Here is an 18,623-nt window from a genome sequence, read left to right on the forward strand (position 1 = left end):
GGGTGAGCTGGACCGCAGAGTGAAGGCAAAAGGTCCAACAAGTGCTAAGCATCTCTGGGAACTCCTTCAAGATTGTTGGAAGACCATTTCCGGTGACTACCTCTTGAAGCTTATCAAGAGAATGTCAAGAGTGTGCAAAGCAGTCATCAAAGAAAAAGGTGGCTACTTTGAAGAACCTAGAATATAAGACATATTTTCAGTTGTTTCACACTTTTTTGTTAAGTATATAATTCCACATGTGTTAATTCATAGTTTTGATGCCTTCAGTGTGAATGTACAATTTTCATATTCATGAAAATACAGAAAAATCTTTATATGAAAAGGTGTGTCCAAACTTTTGGCCTGTACTGTATGTAAAATGGTTTAATATTTTTTTTAAAAAAAGGGGTGTGTATACGTCATTATATTTTCTTGCAATATTCTTAATTTCTTGGAATATACTGATTTTTGTTATTTGAAAACTTTGCAAATTTAAAACCTATTGAGTGCTGGAGTTATTACTGACTTTAATTAGGAAAATAAATTATTAGCTTTATGAGATGAAATATCAGGTTGTGGTGTAGGTGCATTACCATGAAGTAACTGGTAAACATGTTAAGTGTCGTACTGAACTCCCTGTCCAGAAATGTGCCACAGTTCTGCTTAACCGGAAGACTTAACTAGAGTTATAATTTCAATGTAAAACAAATTTCAAGAGAAAAAGTTTTACAGGTTGAAGGACCTATATTAACAAAAATGCTATCACTTTAAGTGTCTTTGGGACAAAAAAAAAAAAAGATATCTAAAATTGTAGAAAAAAAATAGAATTTTCAGTTTGCTTCCTCATTCAGTAAAGGCTCTCTTTCTTGGACTGCATTGTTAGTTTCCAATGAGTTTGACCTATCAAAAGAAAATAATATTGTTTACATTTATTACCAGTTATTAAGCTGACAATACTCATATACTGAATGTGAATTTGTCCAATGGCAATTTGCTCTAAATTTGTATGTTTCCGGTCAAAGAGGAAGGAGAATACATGAATTCCACATATCCAGCTGCACTTATCTTCCAGCCTGCCTACAAATTTAGAGCAGATAGCCAGGGAAGCAGATAATTAAAACAGCAGATGTCAGGGAACAGTTGAGTTGACCATAGACATATAAACTAATCAGTGGAATCCGCTGTTATTTATGACCATCTTCAAAAAGGTTTACACCATTTATTTAAAGCACCACTCCAGCGGGTTTTTTTTTATTGCACCGCTGGAGTGGTGCTTTAAATGCAAGTCCCCTTCCCACAGTCTAATACTCACCTGCTGCCACCTTCATTGGTTTCCAGCGTCGCTCCTGTCATTCTCCGGAGAAAAGTGACCTGCCTGCAGCTCCAGTGTTCCATGGAACTATGCAAAGCTCACTTTTCAATACAAGTCTATGAGAGCCTTGTTCTGGCTCTCGCAGACTTGTATTGAGAGTGTGTGACGTAGCTTCTGACTTCCGGCCAGTCAGTAGCTGTCACAAAATGGCGCTGCGTGACTGGAGCAGCACCGAAAAAACTATGAAGACATTGGAAGATGAGTATATGACCGGGGGCAGGGGGCTTAGATTTAAAGCACTAAAAAAAACAAAAAAAACACTGAAGTGGTGCTTTAATGGCATCTGAAGAAAGATATATGGGCTACATAGAAATATATAGTCACTAGATATGAGCAAAACTTTTGCAATTCGAATTTACCGGCTTTACAGCAAATAGATTTGTCACAAATCCCAATACTGCAAAGACTCTAATCCCCAAAATATGTGTATAACACTCTGAGGTCTCCTTGGACTGTACTGAACTCCTTTTGAGCCCTTTAATGCAAAAACAGCCTCATTAATGTCCAAGTGACCTCAACCTCTCTGGCAAGGGGAAAACAGATGGTAACGGGTGTATCTGAGTGGCATGTACAGGTGAACTATTGCAAAAAAGGAAGAATACAGAATGAGGATTTTTTTTACTCACCATAAAATCTTTCTTGTAGTCTTCATTGAGGGACACAGTTACCGTGGGATAGTCTGCTGCCACCTGAAGGCTGACGCTATTAATGCAACTAATTGAAAATTGTCTCCTCCCTGGCAGACTATACCTTGCCTGCCAGCCCCAGGCTCTTCAGTTTAGTTAAAAAGCAGTGAGAGAAAGTCAAAGGAATTAAACACAAAAATGAAAATAATGCACATCCGATTGGGCAATCAAGGGGATGTGCAGAGTCACCCAATGAAGACTACGAGAAAGAAATTCTACGAAGAGTAAAAAAATCCTCATTTCTAGTTTGTCTCATTGGGGGACACAGTAATAGTGGGACTTCCCAAAGCTGTCCAAGGCGTGGGAATAACAAACATTTTACAGTTACCAGAGAACGTTTTCCACTGTTGCGCAAGAGGTCGTCTGAGCAACTGTTGCCTACAGTATCTTTCTCCCCAAATTTGCATCTGCTGAAGCAAAAGTATGATAAGCAAGTGGCAGCCTTTCAGAGCAAGGTTGATACCTGGTGAAGAACTGCCTGGAAAGTTCCTGCAGTCAACACAGAGTGTTCTCTAACCCTGAAGGGGGCAGCACTGGCACCTGCCCTATAAGTCTTGCTAATGTTTGATCTAATCCAGTGAGTAATGATCACTCTAGAGGAGGTCGGACCCCTGCCAGTGCATACCGGGATGATCATAAGACATCCGAACTGAGCCTTGAGAGACAGGCAGAGCTGCACATCTTCTGACTACATCCACTACTCAGGGGCAAAGTACCTAAAGAAGAGGCGAAGTACCTAAAGGGAGAGCAATCTCATAATTAAAGTGAAAAGGCAGAGAGTTCCACCAAGCCGAAAGGAGGGAGCCAAACAACCGAACGCTCTGTCCAGGAGAAAGAGAGAAAAATCACAAAAGAACAAACAAACTTGAGTGATCTCTCTGATGCGGACCCCTAGAGGTCTCCCGAATTCCTGGGAATAATATGGTGGCCACAAGTTTTCCCTACCCGGGCCTATAAAATAATTTCTGCTAGACCAGGATAGCCAAGGCAATAACTTGACTTCTAAGAGTCTTCCCTAGTTCAATATAGACCTGCAAGAAGTAAAAAGAAGGATATTTCCATACGAGCGCTACCCATAGGGTCTCACCTATGAAACAGGTGCAAAAATAAAAGGCAGAAAATTGACCTTCAGGGCCTTTGTTACTTCATCCTAGTCAGACAAACGTATTCCGAAAGGACAAGAGCCTTTCGAATTGCGAACCCTACAGTCCTTCTGATTAAACTAAATGACCAAAAGAAATTTGGTAGAATATGAAAACCTTGGGAAAGGTCTGTCTGGATAATATGGGAGTTTTCATTGCATCTACCACAATGAACGGGAGTTCTGGACTCAAACTAGAGAATCCTAAGGAAATTGGCATTCAAAATATTCAGTACGAGCTGGGAAAAAAGAATCCTACTACAATAAGGAAGGATCAAAATTCCTTTGGAATGTGGAAGACATCTGCCCTGACCTGTCACCTACCGGGGAAGCTCTATTGTAGGCAGTAGGTTACTTGGGAGACGCTTAGAGGCCTGAGATGTCTTAGAGATCCAGGCAACGTATCAGAAGTAGATTGTCTCAACAACCTGTCTTAACACCCCCCCCCCCAAGATAGCATAAAGGATTAAACCAAGTAATGAACTAGACACCTCAAAAAGAGGCCTCAAAAGACACTCAATGTATTCAAAAAGTACTGCCCGACCCAGGAAGCTTCTATCCTATTGTATCCTAACCAATGGTCTCTTACCGGCTAAAAATGAATGTAAGCTACCTGCATCCCACACTGCCTCTAGAATTAGAGAAAATGTTCCTACCAAAGGCTGTAATCATCAATCAAAAGGAAGACCTCGTCCTTCAGCAGAAAGGCTGGATCAGAGCTACTTGGACTGCTTAAGGGATGCACTAAGCTGAGAGGTCTCTTCCTGAGACAAAAAACTAGCTGAAAGTTGAAGAAGTGTACGGAAGTCCTGCTACTCCACCAAACTAAAAGATCCTTGTTGATTGGTCTGAGTCACCTAGGATAGGATCAGAGACCTGTTTTTCATTCAAAGTAGCCCCTTATCGATGGGTCTGAATTAGTTGGACAGAGTCACCTAAGAAGTGGTCAAAGTACCCCCTGGTCAGTGTCACTCTGAATAGTTAGGTTCTCTTACACAGCTCTGCCTGATAATCTGATTCCTCTGGGAGAGGGTGGATAGAGTACCGTAAGTGATCTAACAGGGCCAAAGCTGACCTAATGTCCAACACCTAGTTAGGTGTCACAACTATCATCTGGCATGGAACTCAAAACTCTTACTAAGGGAGAGTACAGCATAACTGCCCTCCACATGGGGGCCTAGGCAGGATATGGTGACACACATGAACAGTACATCCCTCTAAGCACCATCTGCTTGTAGGTCTGACCAACCCTGGAAAGTAGTAAGACCACAGTAAGGTACCACTTGCACGCTCTGGATTATCTGTGCGACCTTCTTCCTTGAAGAAGTCTCTGATGGGGGTTCAGAACCTTTAAAGAAGATGGTTGGGGCGCCTGTATATTGCTATATATGAGGTGCACTCTATAGAGAGACTCCCCCATGGGTCTGACTCGCCCAGGAAAGAGGTGGAGTGCTATTAGAATCACCCTTGCGATGTGCACCCTTACCTGCTGTGAAAGGTGGTCCACCTAGTGTCCGAGTTGTAGGTTCACCTGTGCAATCTGCACAGCTGTGAGGATTTATCTGGAGGGTTTGACTCCCTCAGACAGGCGGTCTGAATAACCTCTGGGTTTACAGGGTCCTCTGTCTAATTTGCTCAGCTGTAAAGAGTTGGCTGGTAAGTCTGATTCACTCCATAAAAGGTGGTCAGAATAACCTATGAATTGCAGGGTCACCTGCAGGATTCGCCTAATTAGGAGGTCTCCGCTAACAGGTCTGTCCTTCTCAGGACAGTAGACAGAGATCTCAGTTGCAGCGTTCTCTGCTAAGTTGATTCGACTGTACGGCCTCAGTTAGCAGGTCTGACTCAGGAAGGTAGTCAGCATACCAAGGACCGGGAGGAAACAATTAGCTGCTTTATAACCACAAACCAGAACCATGATCTCCGCCACCGGCCGTGTTGATGCTATCCCGCTAGTGGATAGGATACTGGGCCGTGGCCATAGTACTAAGGGTGGTAACAACTGCCAGCCGGGTGTAGGATACAGAAAAGCTAAGGCAGGACCCATGAGGGGGAAAGGCACCCCTCCACATACCCAGGTTAGCGGGGGTCCACTGAAGAGCAATCGGCAGGGGAGAAAAAAGGTACCAGAAGCTCGGTCTGAAGGAAATCCGACCCTGCACGAGATGCAAGCATACTAGGGAAGGCTGGATAGCCGAGTGTGCACGGTCTTCTCAGGTTTCCAACCTTATAAGGGCCAGAGAGAGCACAGGAACTACTAAGAAAACCAACTTGTGATAGTAAGGAGAACACACTTCGGCAACACTGATTAACCAACGGGCTAGGCCCGCCTTATAGGCCAATTGGCTAGAGGTGTGAGAACAATTAACGAACTGACAGTAAAAAGTAATAAAGAGTGTGAATAGTGCATGGCTACACCCAAGTCTGGTGTCGCCCATACTGCATGTCATTTCAGCATACACAGGATACAAGATTGAACACCTAATGTGACAAACACACACCCACCATACAGGAGCTCTATTTCCACCTTAACAGCCACACACATTCTTAATGGCATGGAAAAGAGCCCTTCCCCACTTATACCCCCCTCTCCCCAACCCCGACCCAGGGCCAACACACACAGGTATTTTTCTATCCTTATGTAAATTGAGCTATTAAAAACTAATAATGTACCACACTTTCTGCACGCATAATAAACTCATGATGAAACAATGAAAACTGCTCTTCAAATAGATGCTTTAATTATACTATGAAAATCTTACCTTCTTCTGGTGTTATGTGCTTCCCAGGTGTAAAATATTAAATTCAGTATGAACTGCAAAAGTATAAAATGGTAAGTATTAAAACCAACATTTCTATCATATAACTTTGATACAAAACTTTGTGTAACTTACAGCTAGTAGAGGGAAAAGTCCTTGAAAGGCAGCTGCCCACTTGAAGTTGAACTTTTCATTCAGAAATCCACCAAGAGTTGGGCCTACAAATGATCTGAAAAAAGATATAAAGCAAATTTACAAAAAAATTTAAATATCAATAAATGGAATAGTTAACGTGTCCTGTCATTCAACTATATTTTCAGAATAACACTACTTTTAGCCATTATGACTTTTATCCTGCATTTTACAGTTAGTTTTCCTCTGCAGGCTTTATCTCAAATTTTTAGTTTCCTATGATCTAGTGGGTGGAGACTAGCTGCAATGAATACACAGCACACCCAAAGTTGGAAACTTGCCTTTTTCTCTTTTTAGGATATGTTCCAAAAAAACAGCATTATAAAAGACCTAATTCAGCAGTATAGCCTGTTCAAACATGCAGCTTTTAAAGTATACTGGCTCTTTGGGCAGACATGGAACAGGTCATTCATGTTGTTCTGACTGGCCAGGTGGATTTCCTCCAAAAATTCCAAGACATAGAAGGTGTACTGGTCCATGAGGTGAACACTGATGGCCATATCTGGCTTGTGAGACAGTCTTCTCCAACCTGACTGCTGGTGAGGGCGATGATATTGGGAGAGTAGAACCTCTCGTACATGGAGGCTCCCTGACACGCATCCATTGTAAACAGCAGCTCATTGTACCTTCTTTTTTGCCACATTTGTTCGAAAGCATCTGCCAGCTCCACGTTGGTTATCTCTTCAGAATCCTGGAATTTCAGAAAACCGTTTCCTGCGTGTCCAGTCATGTAGATGAGAATATTACTCCGGTCATCAGAGAGCAGGCGCTTTAGTCGAGGTGTGCTGGGTGGTAATCTGTCAGTCAAGACTCTCAGAAAATTCTCTACAGTCACCTCGTATCCCCTATAGTCAACCTCCACGTTATCCCGTAAACATCCAGCTCCATGTTTTTGTGGCTGAACACGATCGCTGGTTTCGGTTACACGCCATGTTGTCAGCGAGCATCAGGATGACGTGGCTGTCGGGGATTCCAAGTCTCTTGATGATGTGGCTGTCGGGGATTCCAAGTCTGTTTACACTCCTGTACATGGAAAGAGTATTTGCCACATGGTGATAATTGAACCAAAATTGAGATGTACAAACCAAAACTGCCCAGTTATTTCTGTGTCCGCTTCTGAAGAAATGTTCCGTCTTATTCTCTGCATACTGAGTGCTCACTCCGAGGACAAGCAGGATCGCACACACCAGCACTCGGCACCCTCAGCTGAGCGCCGCCATCTTCCCTCTCTGCTTTTAAAGTATGTAGTGTTTCAGAGTTAAACATACACTTTCTGAAGTCACACTGCAAGTGCATGATACTGTATATGCTGCCAACGTTAAAGGGAATCTATCAAGTTATTTTTAAGTTAGATACTAATGTTTTCCAGAGATCTTTAACCCCTTACCGACATCCGCTGTGCATGTACAGCTTGAGTCAGTAGCAGAGGTATGGAGCAGGCTCATGGGGTGAGCTCGCCTTATATCTTGCAAGTAATGGCTGTTTGTTACAGCCAAGACCTGACTAATAGCCATGGGAGCAGCAAAGCTTCAACCACATCTGTTAACCTGTTAAATGCAACTGTCAAACTCTGACAGCATTAATAGCATGCTAGCATGGGGGGAACGCATCATTCTGTGTGCTCATCGGTACTACAGTGATGCGATCAAGGAGCGCTAATAGGTTGGTATGACAGCCAGGGGTCTGTTGAAGACCTCCGTGACTGTCATTACAGAGCTCCCTTGAAAACGCTACCCACGATTTTTACTATATGCAGAAATACTGTGGTATTGCTGTATGTAGTACCATTGATCAGACGATTGCAGGTTCAAGCCTCCTAAAAGGACTAATAAATACAGTGAAAAAAAGGTTAAAAAAATCTAAAAGGTTAAAATCACTCCCCCCCCCTACCCCGATTAAAAATAAAGATAATATAAAAATTAAAAAGTACACGTGGTATTGCCACGAACATAAAAGTTTGATCAAAATATAAAAATAATTAACCCAATCGGTAAACACTGTAAACAGAAAAAAATGTAAATTACCAAAACTGCGTTTGTTTGGTCACTGCAATACTGTAAAAAATGCTGTAAGAAGCGATCAAAATGTCATATGTATTCTGTAAGGCGGCGGTGTTCACACCATGCAGTAACTCAGGCAGTGACCCAAGCAAGTCCAACATAAACAGCTTTTATTTCAGCAACTCACGGGTTAACAGAAAGTCCTCCAGTTCGCAGCCGGGTTACCAGAAAGTCCATACACAATGGTTGCCGGGGACAACGGCCACACCGGGCCGCTCAGAGCCTGACAGGTGCAGGGCCTTCCCAGGCAGTGGTTCAGCCACCCTCAGTCCTGCAGAGCTAACCTGCTGTGCTCCTAGCAGGTTGCAACATAGAACAACACTAATAGTTAGTGCAGGAGTTTTAAAGGACCTGTGGCAAGAGCCACTGGAAAACCCGGGTTGGAGGGAGGAGGCCGCCCCACTGCCTCCTGTGACCTCCTCCAAGAAATGAATGCCCTGCCGGGTTTTACTTAATCTGCCTTAGCCAGGTAGTCTGACCAGGTCATTGCTCACCTTCATTCCTGCATTGCAGCCGCAGCTGTGTGTGTGACTGCAATGCACTCCAATGGATTTAATAGGTCTCTGTACACATTCCAGGGGACATATAACGTCCCTCGTATACAATCACGGTCACTGCCTCACATATCCCCCCCTCTGTTCAAACTTGTGGGGTTGAACATTTGCCACCATACAGGGTGCCCGGGACAGGGTATCCGCGTTTGCTTGCAACTTCCCAGGGCGATGTTCTACAGAGAAACTGAAATTTTGCAGAGACAGGAACCACCTGGTGACTCGCGCACTCCTCTCCTTGGCATTCCTCATCCATACCAAGGGTGAGTGGTCTGTCACCAAGCGGAACTGACGCCCGAGTAAATAATAACGTAGTGATTCCAAGGCCCACTTAATAGCCAAACACTCCTTCTCTACCACGCTATAGTTTTTCTCTGCCGAGACAAGTTTTCTACTCAAGTAGGTGACAGGGTGCTCTTCACCATTCACTTTTTGTGACAATACCGCCCCTAGGCCTACCTCCGAGGCATCTGTCTGTACAATGAAGGTTTCACTGAAGTTGGGGCTGATGAGGACCGGCTGTCCACACAGGGCCAACTTCATGGACTGAAAAGCTTCTTCTGCCTGAGGGTTCCACCGAAACATTACAGATCGGTCAGGGCCTCCGTTCGCCCAGCAAAATTAGGTATAAACCGGCGGTAATACCCAAGGATGCCAAGGAACGCCCTCACCTGTTTTGTACTTAACGGTTTAGGCCAGTTTTTTATAGCCTCAACTTTATTGATTTGGGGCTTGATAGCTCCTCGGCCTATCACATACCACAAATATCGGGCTTCCTCTAGCCCTATCGCACATTTTTTTGGGTTTGCCGTTAACCCTGCGGCTCTGAGAGAATCCAGCACTGCCTGTACCTGTGATAAGTGCGTATGCCAGTTGGTGCTAAAGATGATAATATCATCTAGATACGCGGACGCGTACTCCTGATGAGGCTTGAGCACTATGTCCATCAACCTCTGAAATGTAACCGGGGCCCCATGTAACCCAAAAGGTAAGACCACATAGTGGTATAGACCCTCTGGAGTTACGAAGGCGGTCTTTTCCTTCGCCGAATCTGTGAGAGGTACCTGCCAGTAACCCTTGGTGAGATCGAGCGTGGTAAAGTACTGGGCCTGCCCCAGTCTCTCAATCGGCTCATCCACCCGGGGCATTGGATAAAGGTCGAACTTTGACACTTCATTCAATTTCCGGAAATCGTTACAGAAGCGTAATGATCCATCTGGTTTTGGAATCAGTACGATGGGGCTAGCCCACTCACTCCGTGATTCCTCTATGACGCCTAACTGAAGCATTTGTTTTACCTCAGCCGTGATGGCTTGCCTCCGGGCCTCGGGTACCCGGTACGGTTTTATTCGTACCCGTACCCCAGGTTCGGTGACAATGTCATGTTGGATAACCGCAGTCCTACCTGGTAGCTCTGAGAAAACGTCGGTATTGTGCTGCACCAGCAAGCGAGCCTCCCGTCGCTGCTGTTTAGTGAGGGCATCACTTATCCTGACCTCCCCCACGGATGCTTCCCTGGCTGAAGGTGGAGAATTCTCTGGTGTTATGCCCGGGGTGACGTCTGTAACTAAACACTCTCGATGTTTCCAAGGCTTTAGCAGGTTTACATGGTAAAGCTGCTCAGGTTTCCTCCTTCCAGGCTGATACACCGGGTAATTTACCTCCCCCTCTTTTTCTCGAATCTCATATGGTCCTTGCCACTTGGCCATGAACTTACTCTCGGCTGTGGGTACCAGTACTAACACCCGATCACCCTTGTTAAAAGTTCTGACTCTGGCTCTTTTATTATATGTGCGCCTCTGAGCTGCCTGGGCATCTAACAGATGCTCTTTCACGATGGGCATGACCGCCGCGATCCGGTCCTGCATACTAGCCACGTGTTCAATTATACTTCTATGCGGAGTTGGCTCTTGTTCCCATGTCTCTTTGGCTACGTCCAACAGACCCCTAGGGTGTCTGCCGTACAATAACTCAAAGGGAGGGAACCCTGTGGAAGCCTGGGGTACCTCACGGACGGCGAACATCAAATAGGGTAACAACATGTCCCAATCCCTTTCATCCTTAGAAACCACCTTTTTTAACATGGACTTGAGGGTTTTATTGAACCGTTCTACTAGCCCGTCGGTTTGAGGGTGGTACACCGAGGTGCGCAATTGTTTAATTTTTAGCAATTTGCATAGTTCCCTTGTCACTTTGGACATAAAGGGGGTCCTCTGATCCATCAGGATCTCCTTGGGGAGTCCAAGGCGACAGAACATGGCAAACAGCTCCCGTGCAATTAGTTTTGCCGAGGTGTGGCGTAGTGGTATAGCTTCCGGGTACCGAGTGGCATAGTCGACGACTACCAGTATATGTTGGTGTCCACGGGCGGATTTTACAATGGGTCCAACCAAATCCATTGCAATCCGTTCAAAAGGCACCTCTATCACTGGCAGAGGTACCAATGGGCTACGGAAACTTGCAGTGGTCAACTGACATTCGGGGCAGGATTCGCAGTACCTTTTGACCTCCGCGTAAACCCCAGGCCAAAAGAACCGCTGCAAGATACGTTCTAGCGTCTTTTTTACCCCTAAGTGTCCACCCAGCAGGTGTGAGTGTGCCATCTCGAGAATCACCCGACGGTACGACTGAGGTGCCACTAACTGATCCTCAACCTCGTCCCTGATCTTATCTATCCTATAGAGCAACTCACTGTTGATTATCATGCGTGGAAATACAGTATCGGCATCGGGCTGTTGAGCTACGCCATTTACCTCTAACACCCTTTCCCGCGCCTGAGCCAGGGTGGGATCCTGTAGCTGAGCCGTCCCAAACGTGGCCCGGGACACTTCCAGCTCGGGGATCGATGGGATCTCCTCGATCTCTCCTGCCAGCACCTCTAAGGGAAACCTATCGGGGTCACACTCTCTCCATAGGTTGGACACCCCTACGGCAGGTTCCCCTGACTCTGTTTCGTCGGGTACAATGCCTGTAATACATTTTACTGGGTGAGAGTGGATTTTGATTTTCCACAGAGCCCAGAACAGGGGCAAGTCTCTTCCCAACACAGTCCCATAGGGAAGAGTTTTTACCACCCCTACCACATGTTTTATTTCTCCACACGGCGTGGACAGGACTACCTCCTCAGTTGGGTACTCTCGGAGGTCCCCATGGATACACACAACCCCAACGGGCCGTTCACCGGGGTTGTCTCCTGCCACCAATGACCCATGTACCAAAGTCACAAGGCTCCCTGAGTCCAGGAGGGCCTCCGTGGGGTACCCATTAACCAGTACCTGGCATAGTTGGAGTTCACTGTCCCGGGATTCGGCGCTCGCTGTGCAGACGGTCTGGGCGTACATTGAGACCCGGCGGTTATATCCGCAGTCCATGGGTTCCGTAGTCAGGGGACAATTAGCAATCACATGTCCCAGCCCCTGACACCGCCAGCACCTAAGGGTGGTGGTACTATTAGGTCTTATGACAGTTTGGGAGGGAACCGGTCTCCTGCCACTCTCACTCCGGGGTTCCCCTTCAGCACGGGTACGGTGCTGACTGTCCCCAGCAGAGGAACGCGACCCCTTTCCCGACTCCTGGTTTGGCAGGGATCGGCGTGACAGCCGAGAGGGGGCGGAGTCTCGAATGAAGTCCTGAGTAGCCGAGTAGCGCTCGACCAAACTGACCACCTGGTCGAGGGTGCCGGGGTCCCCTTGCCCCACCCAACGTTGGATAGCGACTGGCAGAGTCCTCACCAGCCGGTTAACCACCACCCTCTCCACTATCTGGGCTGGGGACAAAGTCTCAGGTTGGAGCCACCTCTTTACCAGCTGCAGGAGGTCATAAGCCTGAGACCGGGCAGGTCGGGTCTCCACATAGGCCCACGAAAACACACGCTGAGCCCTCACGTATGTATTGACCCCCAGCCGGGCAAGGATCTCACCTTTGAGCCTCTGGTAGTCCCGGGCGTCCTCCTGACTGAGGTCGAAACAGGCCTTCTGGGCATCGCCAAACAAAAACGGAGCCACCACTTCCGCCCACTGGTCGGCTGGCAGGCTTTCCCACTCTGCTGTGCGTTCGTAGATGGTAAGGAAGGCTTCCACGTCGTCCTCCGGTCCCATCTTCCTCAACGCTGAGTGAACCTTGTCCCGGGCGTCTCGACGTTCCGGGGCTGATGCCGTCGACGTCTCCCGCAGGGCAGCAATCTGTTGCATCATCAGTTCATTAGTTTTTTGCTGCTGCCGTTGGAGATCCTGGTGCAGCTCCTGCTGTTGCCGTTGGAGACTGCATCTGCTGTTGCTGGGTGAGTACCAGCTGCTTAAACAGCTCCTCCATTTTGTCCATGGGGTGGAACTGAAAGGTGGCAGGCCAAATTGTGGTCATGCAGCGGCCGGTGGGGTATGCTTCAGTCATTATGCCCGCATTCTCCACCAAGCTGTAAGGCGGCCACACCGGGCCGCTCAGAGCCTGACAGGTGCAGAGCCTTCCCAGGCAGTGGTTGTTAGAACTCTCCTGTTAGGTTTTTTCTAGATTGCTGGTCACATGACCATTTTTGCCTATTTAATCCGGCTCCGCCCTCCTGGCCTTGCTGGACTTCATTGTATTTACTACTCTTGAGCTAGCTTGGTGCTCTGTTACCGTTCTCTGTTAGTTTAGCTAGGTCTTCAGACCTCTATGTTCTTTGTTGTGTGTTTGTCTTTGACTGCTACAATTTCTGCTAGGAGGTGTCCAACTTTATCCCAGTCCCTAGTTCTTGTAGGGATCCCTCCCTTGCATCTATAGGTCTTCGTACAGACTAGCCGAGGACTTTAGCGGGTCTGATCGCAGGATCAGGATCCCCGTTACATCGTAGGGATCCAGTTTAGTTCTATTGTAGGGACAGATCTCCTGTCTTTCCTTAGTGCTTGTAGCAGATTATAACAGTAAGTCCAGCCTAAAAAAATTCTCTAAGGAAAGACCTCCAGTTTCCATCATGGTCTCGGTTCAAGATTTGGCTCAACGCTTGCAGGGACTCTCTCTGGAGGTGGCCGAGCTCCAACAACACGTGAGTAGCTGTTCTGGAGCACATTTGGTAGAGCCAAAGGTACATCTGCCTGATCTATTTTTTGGTGAACAACAAGATTTTTTTTCTTTTAAAACTGCTTGTTTATTGTATTTTCGTTTAAGACCCGGATCCTCTGGTGATGAATCACAGCGCATAGGGTTCATAATGTCACTTTTGCGCAAGGATCCTCAGGAATGGGCTTTTTCTCTCCAACCTAGTGATCCGTGCTTTAGATCAGTGGGTAGTTTTTTTTCTGCTTTGGGTTTGTTGTACGATGATCCTGATCGTGTCTCATCTGCTGAGTCTGAATTGAGACGTTTGAGGCAGGGATCAGGTAATGTGGAAAAGTATTGTTATCACTTCCGTCGGTGGTCTGCCCAGGTGGGGTGGAACGATTCAGCTTTGAAAAGTTTGTTTCTTGCGGGGCTAGGTGAAAGGGTTAAAGATTTGCTGATTGCTTATCCCACACCTGGAAACTTGCAGGAGGCAATGCAATTAGCTATACAGGTGGACAGGAGACTGCGTGCAAGGGTTAATGAGAGCAAATCCTCTGCTATGTCAGCTCCGAGTCTTGAGAGGGTCTGTGCTGATAAAGGAGAGCCGATGGAGATTGGGGTGATGACACCCCGCTCTCAGGAAAAAGACCGCAGGCTTTCTGAAGGTTTGTGCTTCTATTGCAGAAATTCTGGTCATTTTATTAAGAACTGTGTGCTTCGTATGAACAAAGAAAAAAAAATGGTCAGTTACGCCCGTATTGCCTGTTTAAATACAAAGGGAATATTCCTATCTGCTACTACTGCTGCTCAGGATGAATTAATTGAATTTCGGGTATTTGTGGATTGTGGTTCTACTCTGAATGTGATTGATGGGGGATTCTTGGAAAAACTTACATTAAAACCTAAACCTTTGTCATCCCCTATTGCTGTGGTTTCTGTCGATGGCTCTCCCTTGAAGAGTGTTACTCACAAGGTCTGTGAGTTTCCCCTCACTATTAATGGTGTTCATCAAGAGAATTTGGATTTGGTAGTATTGAATAATTTGCCTTCTCCAGTAATATTGGGGTTGCCCTGGTTAAAATTGCATAATCCTGTACTGGATTGGTCTACCAATGAAATTAAGTCCTGGAGCCCTAAATGTTATGACAAGTGTTGTAACGGACGTATTGCTGCGGTGGTAAAAGGGGAATTACCTGTACCTATTCAGGATTTTTGGAGAGTTTTTTCTGAGGAGGAGTCACAAATTTTGCCTCCCCATAGAGACTATGATTGTACCATTGAATTTGTACCTGGAGCGACTCTTCCTAAAAGTCGTTTTTTTAATCTTACTATTCCTGAGAGAAAGGCTTTGGAGGAATACATACAGACAAGCTTGGTCGCCGGTCACATTAGGCCTTCCAAGTCTCCTGTGGCTGTTGGATTTTTTTTTGTTAAAAAAAAAAGATGGCGGTTTACGTCCTTGTCTGGACTTTCGTGAGATTAATAAAATTACTGTACGCAATCCTTACCCACTGCCATTGATTCCTGATTTGTTTAACCAGTTAGTGGGGGCCAAGTGGTTCTCTAAAATTGATCTCCGGGGGGCATACAATTTGTTGCGCATGAAGGAGGGTGATGAATGGAAGACTGCTTTTAACACTCCTTTGGGTCATTTTGAGAATCTGGTTATGCCTTTTGGTCTTACCAATGCTCCAGCATTTTTTCAGAATCTTATTAATGACATCCTTAGACCTTTGATCGGCAAAAATGTGGTTGTGTATTTGGATGACATTCTGATTTATTCGCCTGATCTGGAGTCTCATTGGCGGAGCGTACGTGAGGTTTTACAGTTATTAATGGACAATTCGCTTTTTGCTAAGCTAGAGAAATGTGAGTTCGCTGTACAGAGAATTAGTTTTTTGGGCTACATTATCTCCAGCGAGGGCTTTGAGATGGACCCTGTGAAGGTTCAGGCGGTTCAGGAATGGCCTAGGCCTATTGGTTTGAAATCGATACAGAGGTTTTTGGGTTTCGCCAATTATTACAGAAAATTCATAAAAAAAATTTCTATTATTGTCAAACCGCTGACCGATCTCACTAGGAAAGGTGCTAATGCGGTTCAGTGCACTTCTGAGGCCATTGAAGCTTTTGTGTTTCTAAAGGAGAGGTTCACCTCTGCTCCCATCCTTATGCAGCCAGATGTGACTAAGCCGTTTTTGGTTGAGGTTGATGCTTCTTCTGTGGGGGTTGGTGCGGTGTTGTCTCAGGAAAGCAAGGATGGAGTACATCCCTGTGCCTTTTTTTCAAAAAAAATTTCTGAGACTGAACTTAATTACGATATTGGTAATCGGGAATTGCTGGCTATTAAACTCGCATTTGAACACTGGCGTCATCTCTTGGAAGGTGCTGAATTTCCCATTCAGGTTTTCACTGATCATAAAAATCTGATCTATTTTGATGCTGCCAAGCGCTTGAATGCCCGTCAGGCTAGGTGGGCACTTTTTTTCTCGCGGTTTAATTTTTCCGTTACTTACATCCCAGGTACCAAGAATGTTAAAGCGGATGCTTTGTCTCGCAGCTTTTCTCCCATTGTCAGTGCTGAGGAGGAGGAGGAGAGCATTTTACAAGAAGGTGTTGTGATTGCTGCTTTGGACTCCGTTTTGGAGGATGAGATTCTTAAAGCTCAGGAGAATGCCCAATCTAACACTGCCCATGGGAGGTTGTTTGTGCCTAGGACCTTTAGGAGAGATTTGTTTGTTGAGCGTCATGAGTCTCGGTTGGCAGGTCATCCAGGAATTTCTGAGACCAAGAGACTTGTGGGTCGCAGTTTTTGGTGGCCTGGATGGCAGAAGGAAGTCATTAAGTGGGTGCGTCAATGTACTGTGTGTGCTAGATCTAAGTCTTCGCATGCTCCTGCTGCGGGGTTGCTTTGCCCTCTGGAGGTTCCTAGTGCACCTTGGACACATCTGGCTATGGACTTTATTACTGACCTTCCCCCCTCTAAAGGTTTCACGGTCATCTGGGTGGTCGTGGACCATTTTAGCAAGATGTGTCACTTGGTTCCCTTCATCAAACTGCCTTGCGCTAAGACACTCGCTAAGGCCTTTGTCAAGGAAATTGTCAGACTACATGGCGTTCCTACTGACATTGTTTCTGATAGGGGACCTCAGTTCGTGGCTCGATTTTGGCGTGCCTTTTGTGACAGGTTGGGAGTTCATTTGTCATTTTCATCCGGATATCATCCTGAGTCTAATGGCCAGACAGAAAGGAAGAATCAGGATGTTGAGCAGTTCTTGCGTTGCTTTGTGGCAGACAATCAAGAGGGGTGGTCTGAGTTTCTGCCACTTGCTGAATTTGCTCTTAACAACCATACATCCTCTTCTGCTGGGTGTTCGCCTTTTTTTTGTTGTACTGGGAGACATCCGTCTTTTGGGTCATTCTCCAAATTGGTATTGGCTGTGCCGGAGGAGGAGAGTTTTTCCGGTGATTTGGAGAGAGTTTGGACGGATGTGCGTGATAATCTTCAGGAGGCTAACAAAAAATCTAAGAGGTACTTTGATAGGAAACGGCAAGAGGTTTCGTTTGCTATTGGTGACATGGTTTGGTTGTCCTCTAAGAATCTGCGATTGAGGATTCCTTCGAAAAAATTGGGTCCCAAGTTTGTAGGGCCCTTTAAGGTGCTTCAGATAGTTAACCAATCTGCTGTTAGGTTGGAGGTTCCTTTCTCCTGGAAGATTAATTCGGTGTTTCATGTTTCTCTGTTGAAAAAAGCTGATGTGTCGGTTGGTGATGCCTCTGCCATTGTTCCTCCGGTGGTGGAGGACGGGGAATATGAAATTTCCCGCATCCTAAATTCTAGACGGTATAGAGGGAGTTTGCAGTATCTCGTCGCTTGGAAGGGTTTCGGACCCGAAGCTAACTCATGGGTGAGGGCGGATGATGTTTCTGCTTCCAGACTTGTCAGAGCATTTCACAGGAGGTTTTCTGATAAGCCCAGTCCTAGGGGATCCGGAGGATCCTCTTAGAAGAGAGGGTACTGTTAGAACTCTCCTGTTAGGTTTTTTCTAGTTTGCTGGTCACATGACCATTTTTGCCTATTTAATCCGGCTCCGCCCTCTTGGCCTTGCTGTACTTCATTGTATTTACTACTCTTGAGCTAGCTTGGTGCTCTGTTACCGTTCTCTGTTAGTTTTGCTAGGTCTTCGGACCTCTATGTTCTTTGTTATGTGTTTGTCTTTGACTGCTACAATTTCTGCTAGGAGGTGTCCAACTTTATCCCAGTCCCTAGTTCTTGTAGGGATCCCTCCCTTGCATCTATAGGTCTTCGTACAAACTAGCCGATGACTTTAGCGGGTCTGATCGCAGGATCAGGTTCCCAGTTACATCGTAGGGATCCAGTTTAGTTCTATTGTAGGGACAGATCTCCTGTCTTTCCTTAGTGCTTGTAGCAGATTATAACAGTGGTTCAGCCACCCTCAGTCCTGCAGAGCTAACCTGCTGTGCTCCTAGCAGGTTGCAATATAGAACAACACTAATAGTTAGTGCAGGAGTTTTAAAGGACCTGTGGCAAGAGCCACTGGAAAACCCGGGTTGGAGGGAGGAGGCCGCCCCACTGCCTCCTGTGACCTCTTCCAAGAAATGAAGGCCCTGCCGGGTTTTACTTAATCTGCCTTAGCCAGGTAGTCTGACCAGGTCATTGCTCACCTTCATTCCTGCATTGCAGCCGCAGCTGTGTGTGTGACTGCAATGCACTCCAATGGATTTAATAGGTCTCTGTACACATTCTGGGGGATATATAACGTCCCTCGTATACGATCCCGGTCACTGCCTCACAATCCCCAAATGGTATCAATAAAAATGTCATCTCGCCCAGCAAAAAAGAAACAAT

General features: G+C 46.1%; 1 protein-coding gene and 1 pseudogene across 3 annotated transcripts in view; both read right to left on the reverse strand.

The window, feature by feature from the left end:
* Positions 1 to 307: 307 nt before the first annotated feature.
* The window catches only part of SLC18B1 (solute carrier family 18 member B1), a 130,526-nt gene continuing 112,210 nt past the window's right edge, over positions 308 to 18,623 (reverse strand). For all 3 annotated transcript variants that reach the window (XM_073671265.1, XM_073671264.1, XM_073671263.1), the window contains 3 exons: positions 6,073 to 6,166; positions 5,941 to 5,993; positions 308 to 879 (listed from right to left, as the gene is read on the reverse strand). In XM_073671265.1, coding sequence (XP_073527366.1) covers positions 810 to 879; positions 5,941 to 5,993; positions 6,073 to 6,166 — 217 coding nt within the window. In that variant the 3' untranslated portion in view covers positions 308 to 809. The remainder of the gene's footprint in view (positions 880 to 5,940; positions 5,994 to 6,072; positions 6,167 to 18,623) is intronic.
* Positions 6,465 to 17,173, reverse strand: LOC141257848 (GPI-anchor transamidase pseudogene; annotated as a pseudogene).

The sequence above is a fragment of the Phyllobates terribilis genome, unplaced genomic scaffold, assembly GCF_046119375.1.
Source record: "Phyllobates terribilis strain yellow unplaced genomic scaffold, ASM4611937v1 Scaffold_3__8_contigs__length_932513732, whole genome shotgun sequence".
Lineage (NCBI taxonomy): Eukaryota > Metazoa > Chordata > Amphibia > Anura > Dendrobatidae > Phyllobates > Phyllobates terribilis.